This window comes from Argopecten irradians, chromosome 4 (assembly GCF_041381155.1).
Source record: "Argopecten irradians isolate NY chromosome 4, Ai_NY, whole genome shotgun sequence".
Taxonomy (NCBI): domain Eukaryota; kingdom Metazoa; phylum Mollusca; class Bivalvia; order Pectinida; family Pectinidae; genus Argopecten; species Argopecten irradians.
Window position 1 is genome coordinate 24,861,072 of NC_091137.1, and position 22,205 is coordinate 24,883,276.

The 22,205-nt window shown below is 35.1% G+C and overlaps 1 protein-coding gene across 1 annotated transcript; it reads left to right on the forward strand.

Moving 5' to 3' along the window:
• Positions 1 to 3,469: 3,469 nt before the first annotated feature.
• LOC138322194 (uncharacterized) lies at positions 3,470 to 21,475 on the forward strand. Its single transcript, XM_069266245.1, has 4 exons — positions 3,470 to 3,586; positions 4,747 to 4,909; positions 18,697 to 18,899; positions 20,006 to 21,475. The coding sequence occupies exons 1-4, from the start codon at positions 3,541 to 3,543 to the stop codon at positions 20,626 to 20,628; spliced, it is 1,035 nt and encodes a 344-aa protein (XP_069122346.1). The 5' UTR covers positions 3,470 to 3,540; the 3' UTR covers positions 20,629 to 21,475.
• The last annotated feature ends 730 nt before the right edge of the window (positions 21,476 to 22,205 follow it).

Here is a 22,205-nt window from a genome sequence, read left to right on the forward strand (position 1 = left end):
AGATCTCAGATTATGTATATAGGTTTAAGTTTCTGATGGTCAATGCAACGATTTGTCGTTTTAACATTTGATATTTGAACATGGGAGTTTAACTTGATGATTAAGCTCCCCAAAAGCATGTCGGTCTGTAACAGAGCCGAAGTCTAGAGATCATATATTGCTGGGTTTTTATATAGCACCTTAATCACCCTCATGTTCTGTACCTTCGAGTTTTGTCGGAATTCTGAATCGTATCACGTGACTGACGTCGACACGATCTGCACGTGGTGACGGAGAAAAATGTGTAAAACATAAGGATTTATAAGGGAGACTCACTTATAAATCCTGGTTTAAAGCAACAGACTATTCTTACTGTGGCATTGGAGATCAGTAAAAAGCATTATTCTTTTTGCTACATTTCTTTGAAGAATGCATACATGTATTTTAGTAACTCTATCGCCAAAGAGTTTTGGATATTTTTGGAATGGAAAGGAATTCTATATGAAGCCGTGACCTTGTTTATTTGGTCTACACGAAAAAAATGCTGTGTTTACTTAAGTTCTCAAGCCCACAGTCAAAGGACATGAGTACACTGTATTCGTAACTGTCTTTATTTCCCTATTTATCTTGTAATTTTTCACATTTTTGAATTTAGTCGTCCTGACTTTATTGTTCAAGTTATGGAAAATTCCAGAAAGGCAATACATTATATGCGTTTTGTACTCTTTGACAAAATGTCAACAAATTAGATTCCTTGGTTTTCAAGAAATTCTCAATTATCCCGAGACCAAAATGTCCTAAAAGGATAAAAGGGAAAATGACGAGTTAAGTGTTTACGTGAATGAATAAAAACCAATTAATTTCGCCGAGGCAACGGGCAATTAAGAAATTAGTGTGATAGAAAATGGTAGATAAATAAAATTTTCTTTTGTGTGCGAAAATTCGTCAAATCGACAGAAAATGAACAAAAGATGACTAATTGATAAAACGTTCAAATGCATAAAAATATATATGAGGGGAAAAACTACAGTGACGAATTATGTCCCTTGAATGTGCTTAATTAACATTTCTGTGGTATCCTGAGGAAGTCTAGCGAGATACACCATAGTTTGAAAAACGTGGTCATTTTTTCTACTGTGCTCCAATAGAACTACTGATTTGGCCGTTGCCAGTATAATGTGACTGGGTGAGTGTTGGATGGGTTTGATAGCTTGCTTCAGTGAGATAGCACTTTAAACAGACTAAATACAATTAACAGGAGACAACACTTTAATACTGCGACCTCCGTGACAATTCAAAACATTACATACACATGCAGTTGTATATATCTATCCTTTAAATTATCGACAAACTCGTTAAAGAAATAGGAATCTTGCCGAGTTGGACGGTTGACTAATTCCAAGTCAATGAATACCAAACAATTATTTTGTTGTGTCTCCTTATGATTACAAAAAATCTTTTCAGTTCAATAGCAATCTATCACTGAAAATTACTTCCAAAGACACCGATCAGTACACCCCGCCTGAAATCCAAAATTCCTGGGCCCAGTTTCATAAATACTCCTTAAATTTAAGGAATTCCTTAATTCAAAATTCCCCATAGGAAAGCAGTACAGATTTTAAGGAAAACTCCTTAAGATTTTTTCCTTAACTTTCTATGGACAATTTTAAGTTAAAGATGCTCCACCGCTGACAAATGGTATTTTTTCACTTTCAAAAACAGGAGCAGACGATTTTGTATATTTTACACCATTACCACCATTGAAAAGTTTGAGCTTCTAATTTTACTTCAAGTTAAAAATATGAAAAATAATTAATTGCATCCCGAAAAAATTCCGTGGCACTATATCTTATATAGAATGAAGTAATGATTGCGCATGCACCAAAGGCGAAATAGATTATTCTATGTTATTTTTTGTGTTAATTAGGCATATATATACAGGATTCAACACCAATTATTGTTCAAATGATGAATATCATTAATGCTCTGTCGGCGGTGGAGCATCTTTAAGGTATTATTCAAATTAAATTCGACTCCGATATTGTTAGTATTTGTAGATGTAGTTGAAATTAAGATATATTAAAGAATATTTATAATGTATTTTAATAACTTTTTTACAACAGTTGTTGAAAGTCGATACATGTATACATGCCTTCATTTTAAAATGGTCGTCATAGAAGTTTCGATTATTGCCGAACGGAAATCGGAAAGTTCATGACCCGTTTTCGGAAGAGTTCGGACAGACGTTACGTAGTTACGGTAGTCACATGACGTTCTCGGCAAGGACGTTACAATGTCGGCTTACTCCGGCTTGTTTGACTAAGTGGGACCCACCTAGCGATGTGTAATATTTATTTGATTTTTATTAAAATATTCCGATTCATAATCGCTCATCTTGACTTCGATTTAGTCCTGTCTCTGCATGATTTACAACAGGATTTTTTTCAACGTTCTTTTAAATCATAAAAAAAAATAAGAAAGATACGAATATTGGGCCTTTAAAGTTCAGGAATGTTCATAAAACCCATGGGGCCTGTTAAGTCGCCCTTTTATCCATGCACTAGTGTCAGCAGGTAGAATTATGACGCCCTACCCGCACGGCTACAAAATCAAACCTCAAATACACATACCATTTATTTTATCATATGTTGCAGTTATACCGGATCAATTGCCAAATACCTGTTTTACTGGTTGATAAACATTGAAATGGAATTATATGTACTTCATTTTTATAATAAATCATTTCTGCTGCCATCATCACATTCTTGTCCACAAAACTGTAGAAATTTGACCAGGAAATATGTCTTTTTGACGGGTTTTCGGGTGAGATTTCTACGTATGGTATTGATATCGGATATACTTTTTATACCCCTTTCACGTTAAATCCGCTAATATGCTTTGGTCTGGGTTTTTTATTGTAATTTGGCCCTAATTATGACCTTAGTTGTCGATGGACCGTAAATCTCAAACAAACAAATCGAGCATACATTATCCGTTTTAAGCTCTATTTCACTTTAAAGCCTGGAAAGGACATCAAACATGCTATATTTTTTTATATTAATATTAAAACTACGCATTGTTTCAACGATCGCCATAAATTCAAAAAGCAGTCAAACAAATGCCTGATTAAAGCGATAGCATTCCCGTAGTTGTTAATAATTAAATACTTATTGACGAATGAAAAACGAGCTACACAACGCATTAAAAGTGACAATTTCCTTGTTTTCTATAATTTACCATTACCTAACCAATGCCATTCATCTGCCTTAAGCTTTTTTAATGATAAATGATTTATTTTCATTCCATGCTCTGACTATTTGAATATCAGGTGAATAATTTCATCACTTGAGACCACAGGGACCTGGCACGAACCAAAAGTTATTATAATACTGTAATATATACATGTATATAGATATTGTTGGTTAGAAATTCGTACCAAGTCACTGTGCCCGAGGGGAGGTGGGTGAATTGTACAAGTTATAATAGGTAGGATAGCATAGCGCAGACTGAAAATGTAGATCTCCAGTTAGACATCGTCAGAGCTACTGTGACAGAACAGCCATGGATAGCACTACATTTCTATTTGTGTACATGGCTTTTCTCGAAGGTAAGGACTACTTTCAAATCAAATATACATGCATATTGATCACCGGTGGTATATTCCAACTTTACCTTTTGATTTTTAAAGTTAAAATGGTTCCGTTTTAAATACCATGAACGTTCAGATGTACCATGTACACTTTAAAACAATGACATTTTTTCCATAGTTTTCGAATGATTTTTCACGAAATTACAGGAAATGCTTTCTTAGGATCTTCTTTGCTGAGAAGTTAACATTTTCTGAAGGCTAACCTCTTTTTCTAAAGTAGATTTTTGGAAGTAGGAGTTCATACCAAAGTTGAAAATGGAATAAAGATAATATGGTGGCTTGCTTGATTTTGAGGATATCAAAGATAGCTGTTTGACCCATTTTACCGATTTCACAGTTTTTACCATACACACGACAAGCTCAAGCAATATGTTCCAAATTAGTTGTCTGATAAGTACGAATGTTTTCATATTAAATAGACAGATCCAGTGTTTTAGTTAAGAAAATGTTGGTACCACACGGTCAATCCACTATTATTGCCCACAATATCAGACAATTTTTGTCAGACTCAATGCTTTAGAGAAAAAGTTCTGAAGACTTTTTTAATATCTCGAAGTTGAAAAGAAAAAAAAGGTTGCTTTTCCTAAAACAGGCCTAAAATTGGGGATGGGTGTGGTTGATTTTTGGTCCCGTTACAATATTTGTTATACATATGGATTTTACCATTTCTTGCTAAAAATTTAAAATAACTACATTAGTACACTAAAAATGTAAAAATTTAGCTAAAAATGCTATCGCACAAGCGATTTAGTGAAAAGTTTGGAGTAAAAAAAAATGAAATTTCACTTCTCTACAGAATGTAAGAAATACATATTTTTTTAAATCAGTAATTTCTTATAACTTGTGTTTAAACAATTCTAAAAACGATAGCAGTCTAATTTCATCACAAATTTATAAGGCAATGCAACTTGCTACAAATAGAGTACAATTGTTTTTTTGAAAATCACAAAAACTCTTAGATCACTGTTGAAATGAGACATATACCTAACCAGAAACAACCTTAAGGATAAAATCAATAACATGCACAATTGACGGTAACCTAAAAAGAAGACTCCATTAAAGGTATTTAACATAAAACTTACAAGACAGCTTTTAATAAATCCTTAATTCCATTTCAGTGATAAATTCTTACTTTTCAAATCTGCAACTTATTGAAAGCGACAAGCAAAAGACATGGCACGAGTCTGTACAGTACTGTGAAGGCAAGGGTGGTCGTCTGCTCGTGATGGACAGCCAGGAAAAGTGGGACTACGTCACTGATCACGTACAGGCCCTGGGACTGTAAGTCATTACTCTGATGTTATATAGGGATTGAATTTCGCTTAAAGCCCCATTATGTTTTGGGGTGAAAAAATATCGTCATAAAGTACCAAACTTTGCTGAATAGTAGAGCATATATCCTTATGAAAATATCTGCTAATAAAAAATGCCCAACATTTCCATGTTTTTAAAAAACAATAGAAAACCCCTCTTCGGAGAGGGGGAAATCCGTAGTTCCGCCCCAGAGCCAAAACAATCTAGTACGCATGCGCAGGCACAAAAAAAGTGGAATTTCCCTAACAAACTTCAACATCGTGCATGGCGAACGCACTACTGAAGACTCGCCAAATACGTGTCAGCGAACACACACATGGGTCCGTTCTTCACCACGTGCACGTTCCTTCAAACAACGATTTTCAAACAATTTATAGCGGTCAAGTTGCATTGCTCGATCGCGATCGACTGCACGTTACGTGTACGATCCCACGCATTCCACGCGTGGACCTACAAATACATATTGTACATGCATGTACTGTAGTCTCTATATAAAACTAGGCTAAAACTATTCAAAAAGTGTTTGTTCTTGAATGGAAAGCAAGCAATTAACAAAATTATAATTGCGATGGTATTTGCTGATCTTATGTATTTTGTAATAAAGATTTATAGATGCATATAGGGTCTAATCTAGCTTTGTTGAAATGTACATCGAAACCGAACACACGTTTGTGCACATAGAAACCGAACACACGTACGTTTGTGTTACCTGATGAGGCCTCCCACGGGATGACTCGCCAAACTCGTATACAAATGAAAGTAAACACAAACACGCCATGTCGTTACCTGCTATATAGATATACATACATGTACATACGAAGTCTGGAAAACCTACATGTTCTACTCCATCGCAGACCGATCGCGAGCATGTACATGAAACTTAGACCAGTGTTTGAGACAACATGTAGGGTCAACGACGATATCGGCATTATCGGATACATGTATATTAATGACAAGTGATCATGATCATGAATTACTAACTGAGTACAATCCACATTGTAGCATAAGATCATTATTATGAACTTTGTAATTACTACATGCAAAAACATATATACATAATATATGTTTATGCTACATATAAAGATACATGTATATGAACCACAGGTGTTTGGCTCTATAGACTTTTTTTCTCTCTATATGACATATACATGTACAAATGTATATGTAATACTGTGTCAATATATAAAGAGAGAAAAAAATGTCTATAGAGCCAAACACCCGTGCATGAACCACATATGTAGGCCAATGTGATTCATTTTATCTCATAATTCATTGCATGCACGGGACAGGAAAAGGAATGCATGTACAAAATGTAGAATAGTTTGGTTTGATTGAATAGTACTAATTAAAAAATGGAGTATAAAAGCAGTCCGTTAATGATTTCTATACAGTTCATCAAGTGAAGAAGATCTGGTGGAAAAGTATACCTAAACAGCTAAAGAAAACCTGGATCAGTCCTTCATTAAAAGAAGAGAAAATGGGGAAAATATCCGTTTAAATAAGACTGGTAAAGTCCTAGCAGGCATCACGAACTTATTTTTTCTCACATATTTCATTTAGCGCATAAACGTTTAGACTTGCTCCACAATTCGAATTTTCCCTATGAAAACAAATGGGCTGAATGCTAATAAACATAATTCATGTTCAGCGTAAAATGGATGCACACTCGTAAGAATTACGTATCGACGGCAAATGATAGTCCACCAGGTAGTATCAAGGGTCAAAATAATATATGTTGTGTCTTTTTAATGATGAAACTCCAATAGTCTGACAATATTTATATCCCCTTAGTTCACTCTAATACTGACGTTTGTACTAATATAAATGCGAGTCTTTGATTAGTTTAATTCGCTCCGTGTACATAAAATTGTAGGCCTATATTTAAAAATGCCCATACGATAATTAGGACTCATGCACCTGGTAATCACTACTTGATGTATATAATGATCCTTTTCTAAATACACGAAACGTAATCGAAAAACATTTAATCAGTTAATTATATAGAAATGAAATCTCGACAGGAATCGGTAACTAGATACAACATACAGATTGATGTATCTCGACTAGCGTCGATTCCAGTGATCTTTCATCTATATGTACATGCATGTACTATCACATATTTCATAGACGAATATCGTTATAAAATACCCAAAGAATAAATAGAAAGCAGTTATAATACATGTATATAGTAAGCTATTAGTCCACCTCTTTACGTATGTTCTAAGTATTTAGATATACAACCGATCATCACCAAAAATGACACGGCCACGTGTTTATATTTGTACGATAAAATACCCCATATGGTGCCCCATGTATGCATTTCACTATTTACATCCACTATTTTTCGATTAATACGTATTTTGTATCAAGCTTTATATAAACTATATGTAACCTTTGACAGGACACATTTATAATCTGTGGAATCTAATATGTATCATATACTAAACAATTATAGAACATTGTATTGCTCACCGTTTCCTCAAAACTGCCCTCTGTCTCGGCCATGCTTGTTTTGTTTACTATATCCGGGTATCGAACACATACGTATACACGAGGTATTTTTAACTATGCAAATCAACCCGTTCTATTTTAAGAATTCTTTACTAATTGATTATTGCGTAATTATCTTCATTGTAAAGAAACCAAATGAAGAACTTTTCATAAGGGATGTTAATGTATATTTTAGCAAAGTTTGGTGAAAGCATAATGGGACTTTAGAGTTATGTAACCATGCTAGTATGGTGCAATTCCTCTAAGAATTCAATATCGTGCGCGCTTTTGTGTTTACCATGCTTGTTCAATATCGTGCGCGCTTTTGTGTTAACCATGCTTGTATTGAGCAATTTCTCTAATGATATTAGGCCATGGGCTAGGAGGGTCCCACATGCACCCCCCCCCCCAAACCTCCGAACCAATATTTTTCTGAACCCTTATGACCCACTGATCACAAATCAAAATGTTAACATTGCATAAGTTGGGATGAAACTTCCGGTTATGACGTCATCAAGATGGCCGCCATCTCGAATTTGACTAAAAAATTGAAAAATAGTCATAACAATGACATTTTTTCAACCGAAGTAGACAAATAAGGTATCAAAATGACTATAATTGATCAACAAATACATATCAGGACCAAAAAATCCAATATATGTAGTGATTTTTCTACGCAGGAAATGAAAAAAATCTGATTTTAACCTCAAAAATGGAGATTTTTCAGCAAATTTTTCATATTTGGCTTGACGCTGCAAAAATGTTTCCCAACAGCAAACTATTATTTCTAATAAGGTTTTTGACCACTTATCAATCAGTTTAAGCAACGAAAACAACAAAAACCAATGTTAACATCGTGTAAAATCCGGTTATGACGTCATCAAAATGGCCACCATCTCGAAATTCACTGAAAAATGAAAAATAGTCATAACATTGACATTTTTCGACTGAAGTAGACAAATGAGGTATCAAAATGACCACAATAGAACTACAAATACATGTCAGGACCAAATAATCCAATATATGTAGTGATTTGAACGCAGGAAATGAAAAAAAAAATGATTTTAAGCTCAAAAATTATAATTTTTCAGCATTTTTTTTTCATATTTGGCTTGACGCAGCAATATTGTTTCCCAACAACAAATTATTATTCGTAATCAGTTATTTGACCTCTTATCAATCAGTTAAAACAACAACAACAACAACAACAACAACAACAACAAAAATATATAGAAATGCAAAAGAGAATTGTTGTTATACCATCATTTGGTTTACAAAACATCACCTGATGCGGCATATGATTGTTATTTTTTCCAAACCACTGACACTACAGTTTCCTGGTGTCTTGGAATTTCCTGAATATAACATTGGCTATTAACGATTTACATCTTAACAAATTTGAATTTAAAGTTGGCTGAATATCTAAGTAGGACTTCAAAATAATTCTTTTTCATGTTCGAAATATTGTAGACTAGTAGCCTCTCAAACTGAATTATTACAGCAAAACGCCAACTAATAGCTATAGGGTATCAAATTAAAATTCCGCAAATACCATGACACTTTTCGAAACGTGTTGTGTCTTTTAGAATGAGCACATCCATTATTTACTTCCTGTGTATAACGTTAGGAAATATAAGATGGTTACTACTACAGTGTCACATATTTCTTTCACTAGTTCTTAATGATAATCATTTTCGTTGTGCGTGCTTTCTCGCCAGAGTGTCGTCTTCGACCTCGATGACCTGATGTGACATTACATTATCGGGTTACCATCGTGGTTCTAACTTGTCAACCGTCCATGATATAACATCAGAAACATCGGCTTCAGGGATGTTGGAGCTCTTCCTCTTTCCTACCTTGTTTCACCTAGATTCACATATCGTATATGATGTTCCAGACTTCCCCGGCATTATGGAAAAGACACCAGATCCACATTCTGCGGAGGGTTGGGTTGGTTCTCCTTAATTCGTATGAAGCACAATTCCTCATTCTTGTGAACCTCAGTAACCATAGTTGGCACAGATGGATTCTTTGAGGTCATAGTATAGATGCGGTCTGCAGTGAAGTTTCACTCTTTGCCAAGTCTGGAAAGCACTGTAGAGAACTTTTTACTTGAGAGTCTTCAATGTTCTCTTTACGCATACACCAGATGTGACAAAACCAGCACCTTCAAGGGAGTGGGAAAAGTCAGACCAATGAAAAGCATTTAACATTTATGGCCTCATTAATGACCTCGATGATATCACCTGTGCCATTTATGGTTGCACGAGGGTCCACACGATTGATGAATAGTACTTCATACGAATTATGGAGCTATGTGCTAAGGAGAACAAATGAATGTGGATCTGGTGTAATTCCCATCATGCCGGAGAAGTCTAAAACAGCATATATGTACGATATGTTAGAATCTGAAAGAGATCCCACATCTCTGAACCTGTTGTTCCTGATATGAACTCTTGCCATGGATGGGTCATAAAAGAAGACAGGCTAGAACAACACTGGCAATGTAGTGTCACATCAGCTCATCGACGTCGAAGACGACGCTCTGACTTTCAACGAATTGGATACCGATATATCGATTACTCTGATTCGGACTGCATGTGCCAGCTACCAGATATGGCGAGTCTCTTCAGTGGATAGTGCAGTGAGGCGAGAAAGCACGCGCAATGATAATGGTTATCATTGAGAACCAGTGAAAGACATATGTGACACTGTAGTAACCATCCTTCATTTTGCTTATGATATGCATAGAAAATAAACAATGAATCTGCTCATTTTCAAAGACACAAACGTTTTGGAAACTGCTAATGATATTAACGGAAACACAAGCTTAGCTTAGGTTACATTTGTTACGCTATCATTAGGCGTTGTGCTATAATAATTATTTTTGAGGCACTGCTAATCTACACAATTGAGGGTATAACAATAATTCTTTTTTGCATTCCTGTATATTTTTGTTGTTGTTGTTTTTACTGATTGATAGGAGTTTAAATAACTGATTACGAGTACTAATTTGTTGTTGGGAAACATTTTTGCCGCGTCAAGCCAAGTATGAAAAATTTGCTGAACAATCACCATTTTTGAGCTTAAAATATTATTTTTTTTTCATTTCTTGCGTACAAATCACTACATATATTGATAATTTGGCCCTGATATGTATTTGTTGTTCTATTGTGGTCATTTTGATACCTCATTTGTCTACTTCAGTTGAAAAATATCAGTGTTATAACTATTTTGCATTTTTTCAGTGAAATTCGAGATGGTGGCCATTTTGATGACGTCATAACCGGAATTTATACGATGTAAAACCATTGGTTTGATTTATGTAGTTTTCTTGAATGCATTACCGCTAGATTGATAAGTGATCAAAAAACTTATGTAGAAATAAATAAGTATTGCTGTTGGGAAACATTTTTGTCTGCGTCAAAGCTAAAATAAGAAAAAAAATTGCGTGAAAAAATCACCATTTTATTGATGTGTGAAATCAAGGATTTTTTGCATTTTCCCTGCTGTAAGAAATCATCTACATATGAATTGGATTATTTGGTCCCTGATTGATTGTATTTGTTGTTCTATTGTTGGTCCCATCTTGGAATACCTCAATTGGTCTGATCTTCGGTTGAAAAATGTCAATGGTATATGACTAGATTTTTACAATTGTTTTTCAATACGAGATTGTCGCGCCAATCATTGATGGACGTCATAACCGTAAGTTCATCCAAATTATGCAATGAGAGTTTGTGATCAGTGGGTCAAAAGGTGTGGTTCAGAAAAATATTGGTTCGGAGGTTTAGGGGGGGGGGTGGTGCATGAGGGACCTCTCCTAGCCCAAGGCCCTCATATGTTTTATGAGGAGCGTTAGCATTTAACATTACCTCTGTGTCTGTCTTCGTCCTACGATCGAGACTTTGGAGTGGACGGGCATGAGGCCCTCTGACAGAGGTCAGTTATAAACATATCCTCTTGTATTTGTTCTTTGAGACTTTAATAATGTATATTTATCTATTATGGCCTGTTTGCGAGGGCATTTTTGACTCATAGGCCTAGTGTTGTCGAGGAATGGAATAGTGCCTGAGCCGAAGGCGAGGACACTATCCCATCACGAGAAAGTACTATGAGGCAATAGTGCCCTCTCAACCAGGCCATAATGGGTTTAGTACATCACCCTCAAATGAGACCCGTTTTCATGTCATCGTAACAGAAGCACGTCAAGCGACACCTCACAACGCTGTTTTCATTTCTACACCACGTTGTTACATTAAAAGTACAACATTTAATAAGATTTATAAGATATTTTATGGACGCAGGCACGTAACATGCCTCTATGTCCATATCTCATACAATGAAATACAATGAAATAATATCCATGATGTACAATTAGTAATTAAGTGATATAAATTATTAAATGAAGCGCTTCATATCTACACCATCGTCTTTAGTTCAACACCATCGTCTGTCGTGCCTTTGCAACATTCATCTTCAGTAATGAGATTGGGAGTTCTAGCTCGGAGGTTCAGCTAACATTTGTAATTTTTGACATAGAGGTACTTGTGACTATCTTCGCAAGGACTTGTCTGTGGTTAATTCTAGTCCCACTACTGTCAAATTGATAGACGTACCACAAGGGGTTATGTCAGACAGGTAGACATCCAAGTGGATGCTAGGAACTTACTCGAAGTCCTTCCGTAATTGGATTCTCCTGATGTTGGAGTCGTTCGGGATTGCATCAAACCAATTTCCCTGATATTTTATCTGATTAGTGTCAATAGATGGAATATCATCCCCTGAATACACATCAAATTGCCTGAGATGCGGTTGACGGCCGGGCATGAATGTGGTTATGCAATATAAGTGGGACCATCTTATCCATGAAACCTCCTTTGGAAGACGAATCCAAAATGATATCCTTGCATTTAGTACTTTGCCTGCAGGTCTGATATTTCTCCATCACACAAAGTATCTCTCGGATGACTGCAAAAGTGATTTGGTTAAATAGTTTCTGATAATTCCCTTGCTGTGGTCAGGAATAGAGGTGTGATAACATCCACTTGCTTTAACCAAAATATATTCGTTTGCTGTCATGAATATTTCCATTCTGCTGGCAAATGATATATGATCTTCCTCATTTTTTTTTTCACTATTTATATCTTTCGGAAACACATGCCCTGCTCTCTACAGTTTATCAGATATCATATCTTTCTTCCGAATGACATTAATGAGTCTCTACAGTATCTTTTATAAGTTGGCACATCTTGCATTTGTAGACCTAGTAACATATACTAATAGATTATTGTGCTGATGTAGTTAAGATCTCATTCAGGATAGACGATTTCACAGATCAATTTGTGATTTTTTTCTCTGATTAAATACGAACTTACATTTTGTGTTAAAAAAATCTCTGTAAAAGCCTCTTTTTAGAGTTAAAGCATTAACTTTATGTTCTTGTATGAGTGTTCTTTCCAAAATGACAAATATTGCTATCGTGTACAATTGATTCTCGAAATATAATTATCTTTTAGGCATGAAAATGGATGTGAAACATGAATGGTTTTTTAAGCTGCTTTACACTGAAAGAGTTAAAGGTCCGAAACCGGCCCGGAAGGGTGAAATTATAAGGACGACGTCGGGGATCATAAACGACCCGCTTTATGGAAATTAACGTTTTCATTAAATTCATCTATTCATATTGGTTTAGAGAATAATGCTAAGCGTAATATTTTCAGGGACTCAAGTTTTAAAGTAATGTTTCAGATATTATCAGCCGTTTCGGTTAACTTATGTGCCTTTAATTTAATGCTGCCGGTCATCTTGAATTTCAGATTGAGAACCGAATTAGTTTGTATCAAATGCTACAAAATATAAATTCTCACTGTATTTGCAGGTGTTTTATTTGCTTAAAGTCATCTAAGCCAATTATTATATTATTGTTATATATAAAAATAGGTACATGTTGTAAATTTGGCGGCCTTCTTGGAATGCAAAATGGCGGTCTTTCTACATGAAGTTTAAGGCTATCAGAATAATCCTAAGTATCAATAATAATAAGACGTTTAAGAGTGTTAACTTGATTTTTTGCTCGATCACTTACACAGTAGAATTCTGAAACAACTTTGATTTAAACGGCGATCTGGAATTTCAAAATGGCTGTCATTTTAAAATTTAAATTAGAATCAAAATATTCATGTAACAAGCACTACAATAATATAAATACTGTCATTATTTTTGCAGGTTTATTTGCTTAGTCAGCTTTGTCAGTTAGATGTATTATATACAGATGTAGTTCGCAAAGTTGGCGGCTATCTTGAAATACAAAATGGCGGTCCTTCTACATGAATTTTAACACTATCAAAAGTATCAATAATATTGGTGTAGACGTTTAAAGTTTGGGTGTAGCTGGTATAGAACGTGATATATGGGTCGCAAAATGTGGTTTTTGGCGGTCATTAAACCAATATGGCGGCCGCCAGAGGCCATGAGTTTTTGGGGTCCATTTTTTTCTTCCTGAAGCCTTACGTCCTAAAGAAGCCATATGCAAAGATTTATGCTTTCTTCAAAATTTGAACGATTTTTTTATGCTAAGCCGGTCCACTAAATGTAAATATATCAAATATTAGAAATCACATATACTATAATCCTGACTAGTTATTTGAGTATTGGCAGTGTTTATCACAGGCAAAAGTATAGAAGCATTCGATATCAACATATTAATTTCAATTGCATTATTTCTTATTTTAGTTTCTGTGACCTTGCTTTCATCTTTGAGAACAAAAATTCAACACAAAAGCATTCTAAAATTGGAAGGAGTTTTATTCCATGTATTGCTGTTGTTGGCATGATATGAAGTTAAATTAAAAAAAAAATAATAAACATTGAAATGGATGCCAATATTCAGAAAACAAGAGGCCCATGGGCCTTATCGGCAATCTGACTATTGGCATAATACAACATAGTCATTTAGCCATTTTGACCCCTGTGACCTTGAATGAAGGTCAACGTCATTCCTTTGAACATAATTGATAGCCCTTCGTCCCAGCATGCTGCAGGCCCAACATGAGTATCCTGGGCCTTCTGGTTCTTGAGAAGAAGTCGTTAAAAGGTTTTAGTTTTTTTTACCCCTGTGACCTTGAATGAAGATTAAGGTCATTCCTTTGAACAAACTTCATAGCCCTTTATCCCAGCATGTCATGGGCCCAATATCAGGCCTCTAGGCCTCTTAGTTATTCACAAGAAGTTTTTTAAAGGATCTTAGCCTATTTGACCCCTGTGACCTTAAATGAAGATCAAAGTCATTCATTTGAACAAACTTTATCCCAGCATGATACAGGCCCAATATCAGTGCCCTGGGCCTTTTAGTTCTTGAGAAGCCCTTCATCCCAGCATGTCACATGCCTAATATTAGTCCTCTTGGTTATTAAAAAGAAGTCATTTAAATATTTTAGTCTATTTGACTCTTGTGACCTTGAATGAAGGTCAAGGTCATTCATTTGAACAAACTTGGTAGCCCTTGATCCAGCATCCCATGCCCAATATACGGTCTCCACATGCCATAAAGTATACAGTCATTTGAAGATTTTCGTTTATTTAACCCCTATGGCCTTGAATGAAAGTCAATGTCATTCATTTTAATAAACTTTGTAGTGCTTCATCCCAACATGTTACAGGCCCAATATCAGGTCTCTAGGCCTCTCATCGACCAATCTCCTGCCAGAATGTCATCATTAATGGGGGAAGGCCCCAGTTTACAACAATTTCTACATCTGGAATGTCAACACCTAGCTCAAAAGCAACTGTCGCACAAACTACTTTTATGTTGCCATCTGTTCTCTTAAAATTTCTTAAAATTCTCTCCATGGAATTGGCATCTGTATGGCTATGGTACACCTCAATAATTCTTGAAGTGGTTCTTTCCTCCCCATTGACATAAGCCTTCTCCTCAAGTTCCTCTAGTAACCACATGTACATTTTTTCACAATTGTGAAAATTGCCACAATAAATGACAGTTTTTGGCATTTTTTCCTGTTTGTTCCGAACACATTCTACCACCCAATCTAACTTATCTTCCATGTTTTCTGAGCATTTTTCTACAAGGATGTAGACATTTGGTCTGAAAGAGGAATGAATTGTTTTATGATATTATTGATTATGCAATAGTATTTCTTTAACTGGTAGGAGAGATGTTGTAGAACACACACGCACAGGCTGTCCTTAATTGAACATGGTTTATCGATGGGATTTATTGATACAAAATCAAACAAAGAAAAAAGTATATTAACATTACATATGTATTTTTAATATCATTATATAACTTATTGCATTGAGAAAGCATGGAAATCACAGTTGAAATGTTCCCAGGCTTTGATCTTATATGATAACTCATTATATAGCTGCAGACTAATCATACCCATTTTGGGGTTGTTTTTTTTTAATTTTAAGAAGTTCATGTGAATAAGGCATAAAGTGTTGAAATTTTAAGATTTATGAAGAAAGTAAGAAAGTAACACCTTTCAGGAAGTTTTGAAATAACCACTGTGTCATCACCAAGGGCTAGTAGGTCATACAAGTCACTCTGGATTTTAGGTGTTGCAGTAGCAGTTAGAAATAGAATTGGGACATGATTAAATATGCTAACTATGTCTGCCACTTTCCTGTAATCTGGACGGAAATCCAAACCCCTGTCAAGGAAGAGTTGTATACAATACTGATTTCTTACGTGTAGTAAGATATTAATTAATAACAGATGTTTGATGTTGGAAGCACATAATTTTATGTTGAGTACATTTTTGTATGTTTGTCTGATGAGTTCATTAAGGTGACAAAAAGAGACAAAGAACTGATATGTATTTCAAAATTTGTTATTAGTAGGACAAAAGATAGATAGAAATGAAATTGAATACTAGGCTTGTTGCATTTAACCAGACACTGATCATGTTGAACTTCACATTGTGTTGCCATCCTCAACACAAAACATTATATATATATACACTGGTGTAACTTACACTTCTGAAATGCAATGGCACTCATCGAAAACAAGTGTGCAAATTTGGTCGACCAGATGTGTTATCACACTAACTTCGTGCCCAATCAGCATCTCGGGTGATACAAACAAAATGTCTATATTCCCACTTTTGATTGTTACAACAGAATCTCTACTTTTATGAAAATAGTGGTATCTATTCAGCAATAATCAAGAATGTTTATCTTATTCTTATCAATAACTGATCTGGATATAGATGTATACTTTATATTGCATTCATATATGGACAGACCAAGTTTTACAAGGTACACCGTATGTTGAATATTTGTTACAGTTGGGGTTTTTTCTGACTAATGTATTCTTTAGTCTTATGCTTCAGATACAGAATTACACTCAGTAGTTATGGTTTATCAATAAGTTTGGCATTTGTAGTAATTGAAACACTTTTTGTCATAAAACTCATGATCATAAAGTTGATTATTCAGAAATCCAATTAAAGAATCTTCAAGTCAACAATGTCTATTTTCTTAACTAGTGTAGTACACTTTACACATTTGTAGAGTGCTTTAATGGTATTTCAATGACTTATTGTTTATGATATATATATAAAGTAGTATTGAGATAGAAAACCAAGTTCCTCTTTATAGTTTTTAACGAAATAACCTTTGATAGCATCTGGTGATGAATCTTCCATCAATGCTGCTGCAGCTACGCCTTTTTCCTGCAGCGTTGAAACTTGGTCAACCATCAGAGATTTCAAAGGCGAAACCACAAGGCTGGTTTTGTGGGTACCTGTTTTATGAGGAAAAGTTTGAATATACACTATGCAATATACCGGCAATAAAACCATACCTATTAAGAAATCTATGTGTTTTCTTTTTATTAATTTACAATGATACGCTTCCCCCATACCATGAAGCAAGCTGTGCATTCAAGGAAGCAACAGATTTGATGACAAAAGGTGTTGATCTAAGGAAGAGAGGAAGTAAGTGTATGGAACTTAATTCTTATAAACCATTCTATATTGGACATGGAAGTGGAGCCAAAGTTTTACCATTTTTTACTGAAATTGTTTTTACTTAAATCATCACTGCGCCAGCATAATTAGCTGTATCGAGCTAATTTTTGCTGTAAATCTTTACTAGGCTCATGGTAATTAAAATACTGAGCATTAATGTGTGAAATGATACATTTTTGTCATTTTATTTTTATATTTAATGGTAATTTGAGCCCTTTTATTTTTTACTCTAAAATACCGAAAAATAACAAATATTCAAGTGGGGCAAAAAAGTAAACACACCGACCCCAAATTTTTCTGTATGATTTTGATAGAACAAACCTTTCCCTATTGATATGCAAAATATGAACAAAAATTTAATACCAGAACTTTTTCCATTCGGCAAAAATGGCTGAAAATGGTGCATTTTGTAGCTCAAAATTAAAGGGTAGGGGTAGCCGACGTTGTTATTCTGAGAAAAAAAAATTAGTCTAATTAATCAATACTTGTATATTTTTTAAGAGAAGACTACTGGAAGATAAATTCTACAAACATCCATACATATCAAACACCTCATTAGGATATTATTGCTTTAATCTTTTGTGTATATGGTCAAAACGCCAATATTCCCATAAAATCCAATATTTTGTCAACTAAGTATCTTTGAGTGACAGTAACTCAAAAATGAGCACACGGACATATGTTTTTTCTTTCATTTTCTTTTATGGTATGAACTCTTCTTTCCAAAAATCCATATGAGAAAAAAAGTTTGATACAAGAAAATTTTGACTTCTCAGAGGAGTACATCCTTAAGTAGATATGGCGGTCGAGTTGAAAATCGAACCGAAGCGACGAGAGTGATTATACGACTGAAATAGCTAAAATATAGCTGATTACAACATGAGACAAGGTTAGTTGAGTGTATTTTTAATTTAATAATGAAATAAATCCAAAATGTTGGCGATACATGCAAGACAAACTTGAAAACCCACCGCGACCAGGATGGCTGCATTTCTACCACATTTATGAAGGAGTCCATTCTGTCTCTAAAATGAGCGTATCAATAAACGACAACAAAAAGAAAAGGAGCTCATTTTAAGAGACAGGTTATTCGGTCTAAGATCGTAAGTGATCAGAACCACTGAGTATCGAGGATGGCGGAAAGGTTTTCTCGACATTAGCAGGATTTCCCTTTACTACAGTTTACTTGTACGGATTTTCAATGCGATTTACAAATACCTAGCCCTGAAATGAATGATACTAATATGTACTTTTATTTATCACTGTTTCCAGGACCAGCAAGGAATATTGGATTAGTATGAAGTTCAATGACAGTGTAGGATGCGATTCAAACGGGCACTGGAACTACCAGGGATGGGGGAAATGGGACAGAAATGAACCAGACAAATGTAGGGATGAGCAATGTGTCCGAGTAAAAAACAATAAGATGCGTACCACAGAATGTTATAAAGAGAAAAAAGCTATTTGTCAAATTGGTAATTTGATTTTTTGTTTCTTAATTGTTTAGTCCTTGAATTATGTTTCAATCCTGCCTTAATTTCAACGTCAGTTTTTTTATATTATATATATACCCTAAAAGCTCGATATTCGATTTGGTAGGAAATTCCAGGCTTATTTTAGAGACCTATCTATTTTCAAGCCCGTCTTATTTTCGAAGTCAGATATCCTGTAAGGAATGATAGGCTTACTCTTTCATCGGTGTTCAAACTAAAACATAAATAAACATGTTAATACATTTACATATATTTACCGTCAAACATTGTATAATGTTCGTAATTTTTCCCCTAAACAAACCTTCGATAAGGATAAAGGTTTAACCAGTGGATATACAAGCTGAATTATATAATAAACGATGTTAATGAGAAAACAATGTCTCATTTCCCAAACCTAGTTAGGTCATTATGTAACTCTCGTAATGTTTTAACTGCCGTTTAAATCAAATACACGTATGCATGTACAAAATAAAATAACAACACTACAGAACATAAGGACGATTTCATATTGTTTACACTTCAGATAAAGTCGGTTAATTTTTGAGATAATTTACTTTCAAGACCTGTCTATTCTCCATTCAGGCTTATTATCGAGATTTTAGATTATATATTAATAGTTTTTAAAATTATCAAATATTATTTTAAAATTATTAAGGACTGACTATTAATACTAAAGCGACATGAAGAAAATTAGAGAAAAGTAATGGAAAAAATATCTAAATATATATCACTGCATACGATGGATAATGAAATAAATTTCCTCATTATATTGAGATTTGGTTTGTATATCTTAGAAGATAGTATTTATTTAGTTCTAAAATTATTTTGTGTGTAGTTTGTTTTTGCTAAAATGTTTTTATTTATTTATTCATTTATGTTTTGACAGTGCGTCTTACAAGATTCCGTAGTTTCATGATAAGACACAGACGTTATTAAACAAATATACACAGTCATCGTCGGAGACCCACGGATGATCGCATTGTATACACTACGCGACACTTAAGATAAGTGTAGCGTAGTGTAGTGCGATCAGCCATGGGCTCCGATGATGAGAAATACAGCATTATCATCCGATTTTATGTTCACAGATTCCACTGATTCAACGACTACTGAAGCAGATTCCACTACTGAAATGTCGACCACTGTCTCGACAGCTGACATGGATACCACCTCCTTCGTACCGACAGCTATATCCACCACCGAAGCGGCGGTCACGTCTTCTGGAATGGATGTGACATTTTCTGAAACAACGACTAGGTTCAATATGACGCCTTCTGAACAAACGACTGAACTGGATATGATGTCTTCTATCGCCACCGCCATCAGCACACAAGGAAACGCCATATCTCCGCCGATCGTGTCGAATCCTGTTGAGAACGGCACATGTAGTAGAATGTGTTGTACTCCGATCAACCAGACACAGCTCAGCCACGAGGAACTCAAGCAGATGCAACAAGCGTTAAAGTACGAGTTGTTGGTGAACAAGACCAGTCTGTCGTCCCATCGACGTCGCCTTGTCAGTGTGTACGACTCCCGGCCTAGTAGTGTAGCGATGGGAGGGGTTGCTTCGGTCATTCTGGTCACAGTTTTCGGGTTTATCGTTACACTGGACTGTATCAACCTGTGTCGATACATGTGTAACAAGAAAGGGGGGTGGAAAAAAAACCCACCCAGACAATCAACTTCATGCCTCAAAGTTGCTACTTTTTAGTTACAATGCGGACAATATCTCCGTATCGAAGGCAACATATCCTGTCATTCATCCTTCACGTGTGTTCGCGAGCCTATGTTCATTATAGCAGAGCTTCGTATTCTTCATATTTTGGTTCAAGTGGCATTTAAACCTCGTATTTAATTTCGAGTATTTTTCTCACGAAAGATCATTGTGAATATGTGATACAATAACAAATATCTAATCAGTTCCAGAGATAATATTATTATTCCATTTCTTCACCTTCTATAGCATTGCTTGCGATTTGGTCATAATGACAGTAGTTTCTAAAGGAACCGACTGTGAAGAGAACTTTTATAGAAGTTAGAAACATTTTCCCATTGATGTTCTGCAGTAAGTATTTTTCTTCAATTTAAATTTCGAAGCGAAACAAATTGAAACAGTGACGGATATTAAGCGAACTCGCTAGGACTATAACGCAACAGGCGTCATATAATGAACGGACGGGGAAGAAATAAAACGATTGCGACCCTATAAAAGAGTTAAGAGACTTTTTGTTATTTTTGTCGCTCCTTCATGGTTATTTAGTCAAATGCAACAGGACAATGAGAACGTCACAGGACTTTAGAATAGTCTCCTAAAAGTCCTCTTCTTACTTTTGAGTTTCCTAGATAGAATCAGGACATTGGATTCTTTGTGAACTGATTTTGTAGCCTCTTGCGTCCGGTGAAGTAGTTTATCTATTGACTGAAAAGTCAAGAGCACTGCAAAAGATTCGCCATTTATATCTTTCTCATTAGAGACCCATAACTGTTTATATTACATCTGATATGACGAGAATTTCGGTTTCTTGTTTCGCCAGACGTAATGTAATCTGGTGATATATATATTGCTATGAGAGCTCAACGATAACGCTCAAGCGTTACTTCCTATTATGGTTTGGGAGGACTCTCGTTGATAAAGTTATATGATGTAACATTATCTTCCTAGTATGCATCCAAGGTGCGATGTAGCATTGCCCTGCACAGCTTACCTGTACGGAGAGACTGAACTAAGGGTTAACTAAACATGTCATCGTTGTGAATGAAGAATGAAATCCGTGATAATCTACCGGGTTGTGATCTGGATGGCAGACAAAAGTAAGCATTTGGTGTGTGATACTGTGGTTGTGAAGGACACACTATGTTCAAAACAGTTGGGTTTTTTCCTCAATTCTTATATCTTATATAATAAATGAGATATCTTATATGTTATATAAGAAACCTTGTATACTATAACAGATATCTTATATATTATATAAGATATCATATATAGATATATGATATCTCATATATATAAGATATCTTATTATATGACTGAAGGCAATGCCTTAAAGGGCGCAGCCAGATGTTTTAATATGAATCATGCACGGCAAAAAAAAATTTATTTTCTATTTCATGTAGAAGACATAATTTAGAAATAAAAGGACGCACTTTAAACTATAGAAGTATATGATGTAATAATTGTCTTGCATAAACTCAAAGTAATCAACTCAAAGATTCGGATTTCTCTGTGTACATTCAAGGCCTGGAGTGCCGCGTATGCGAATCCTATGATTTCGCGCCATTTCTTGACGT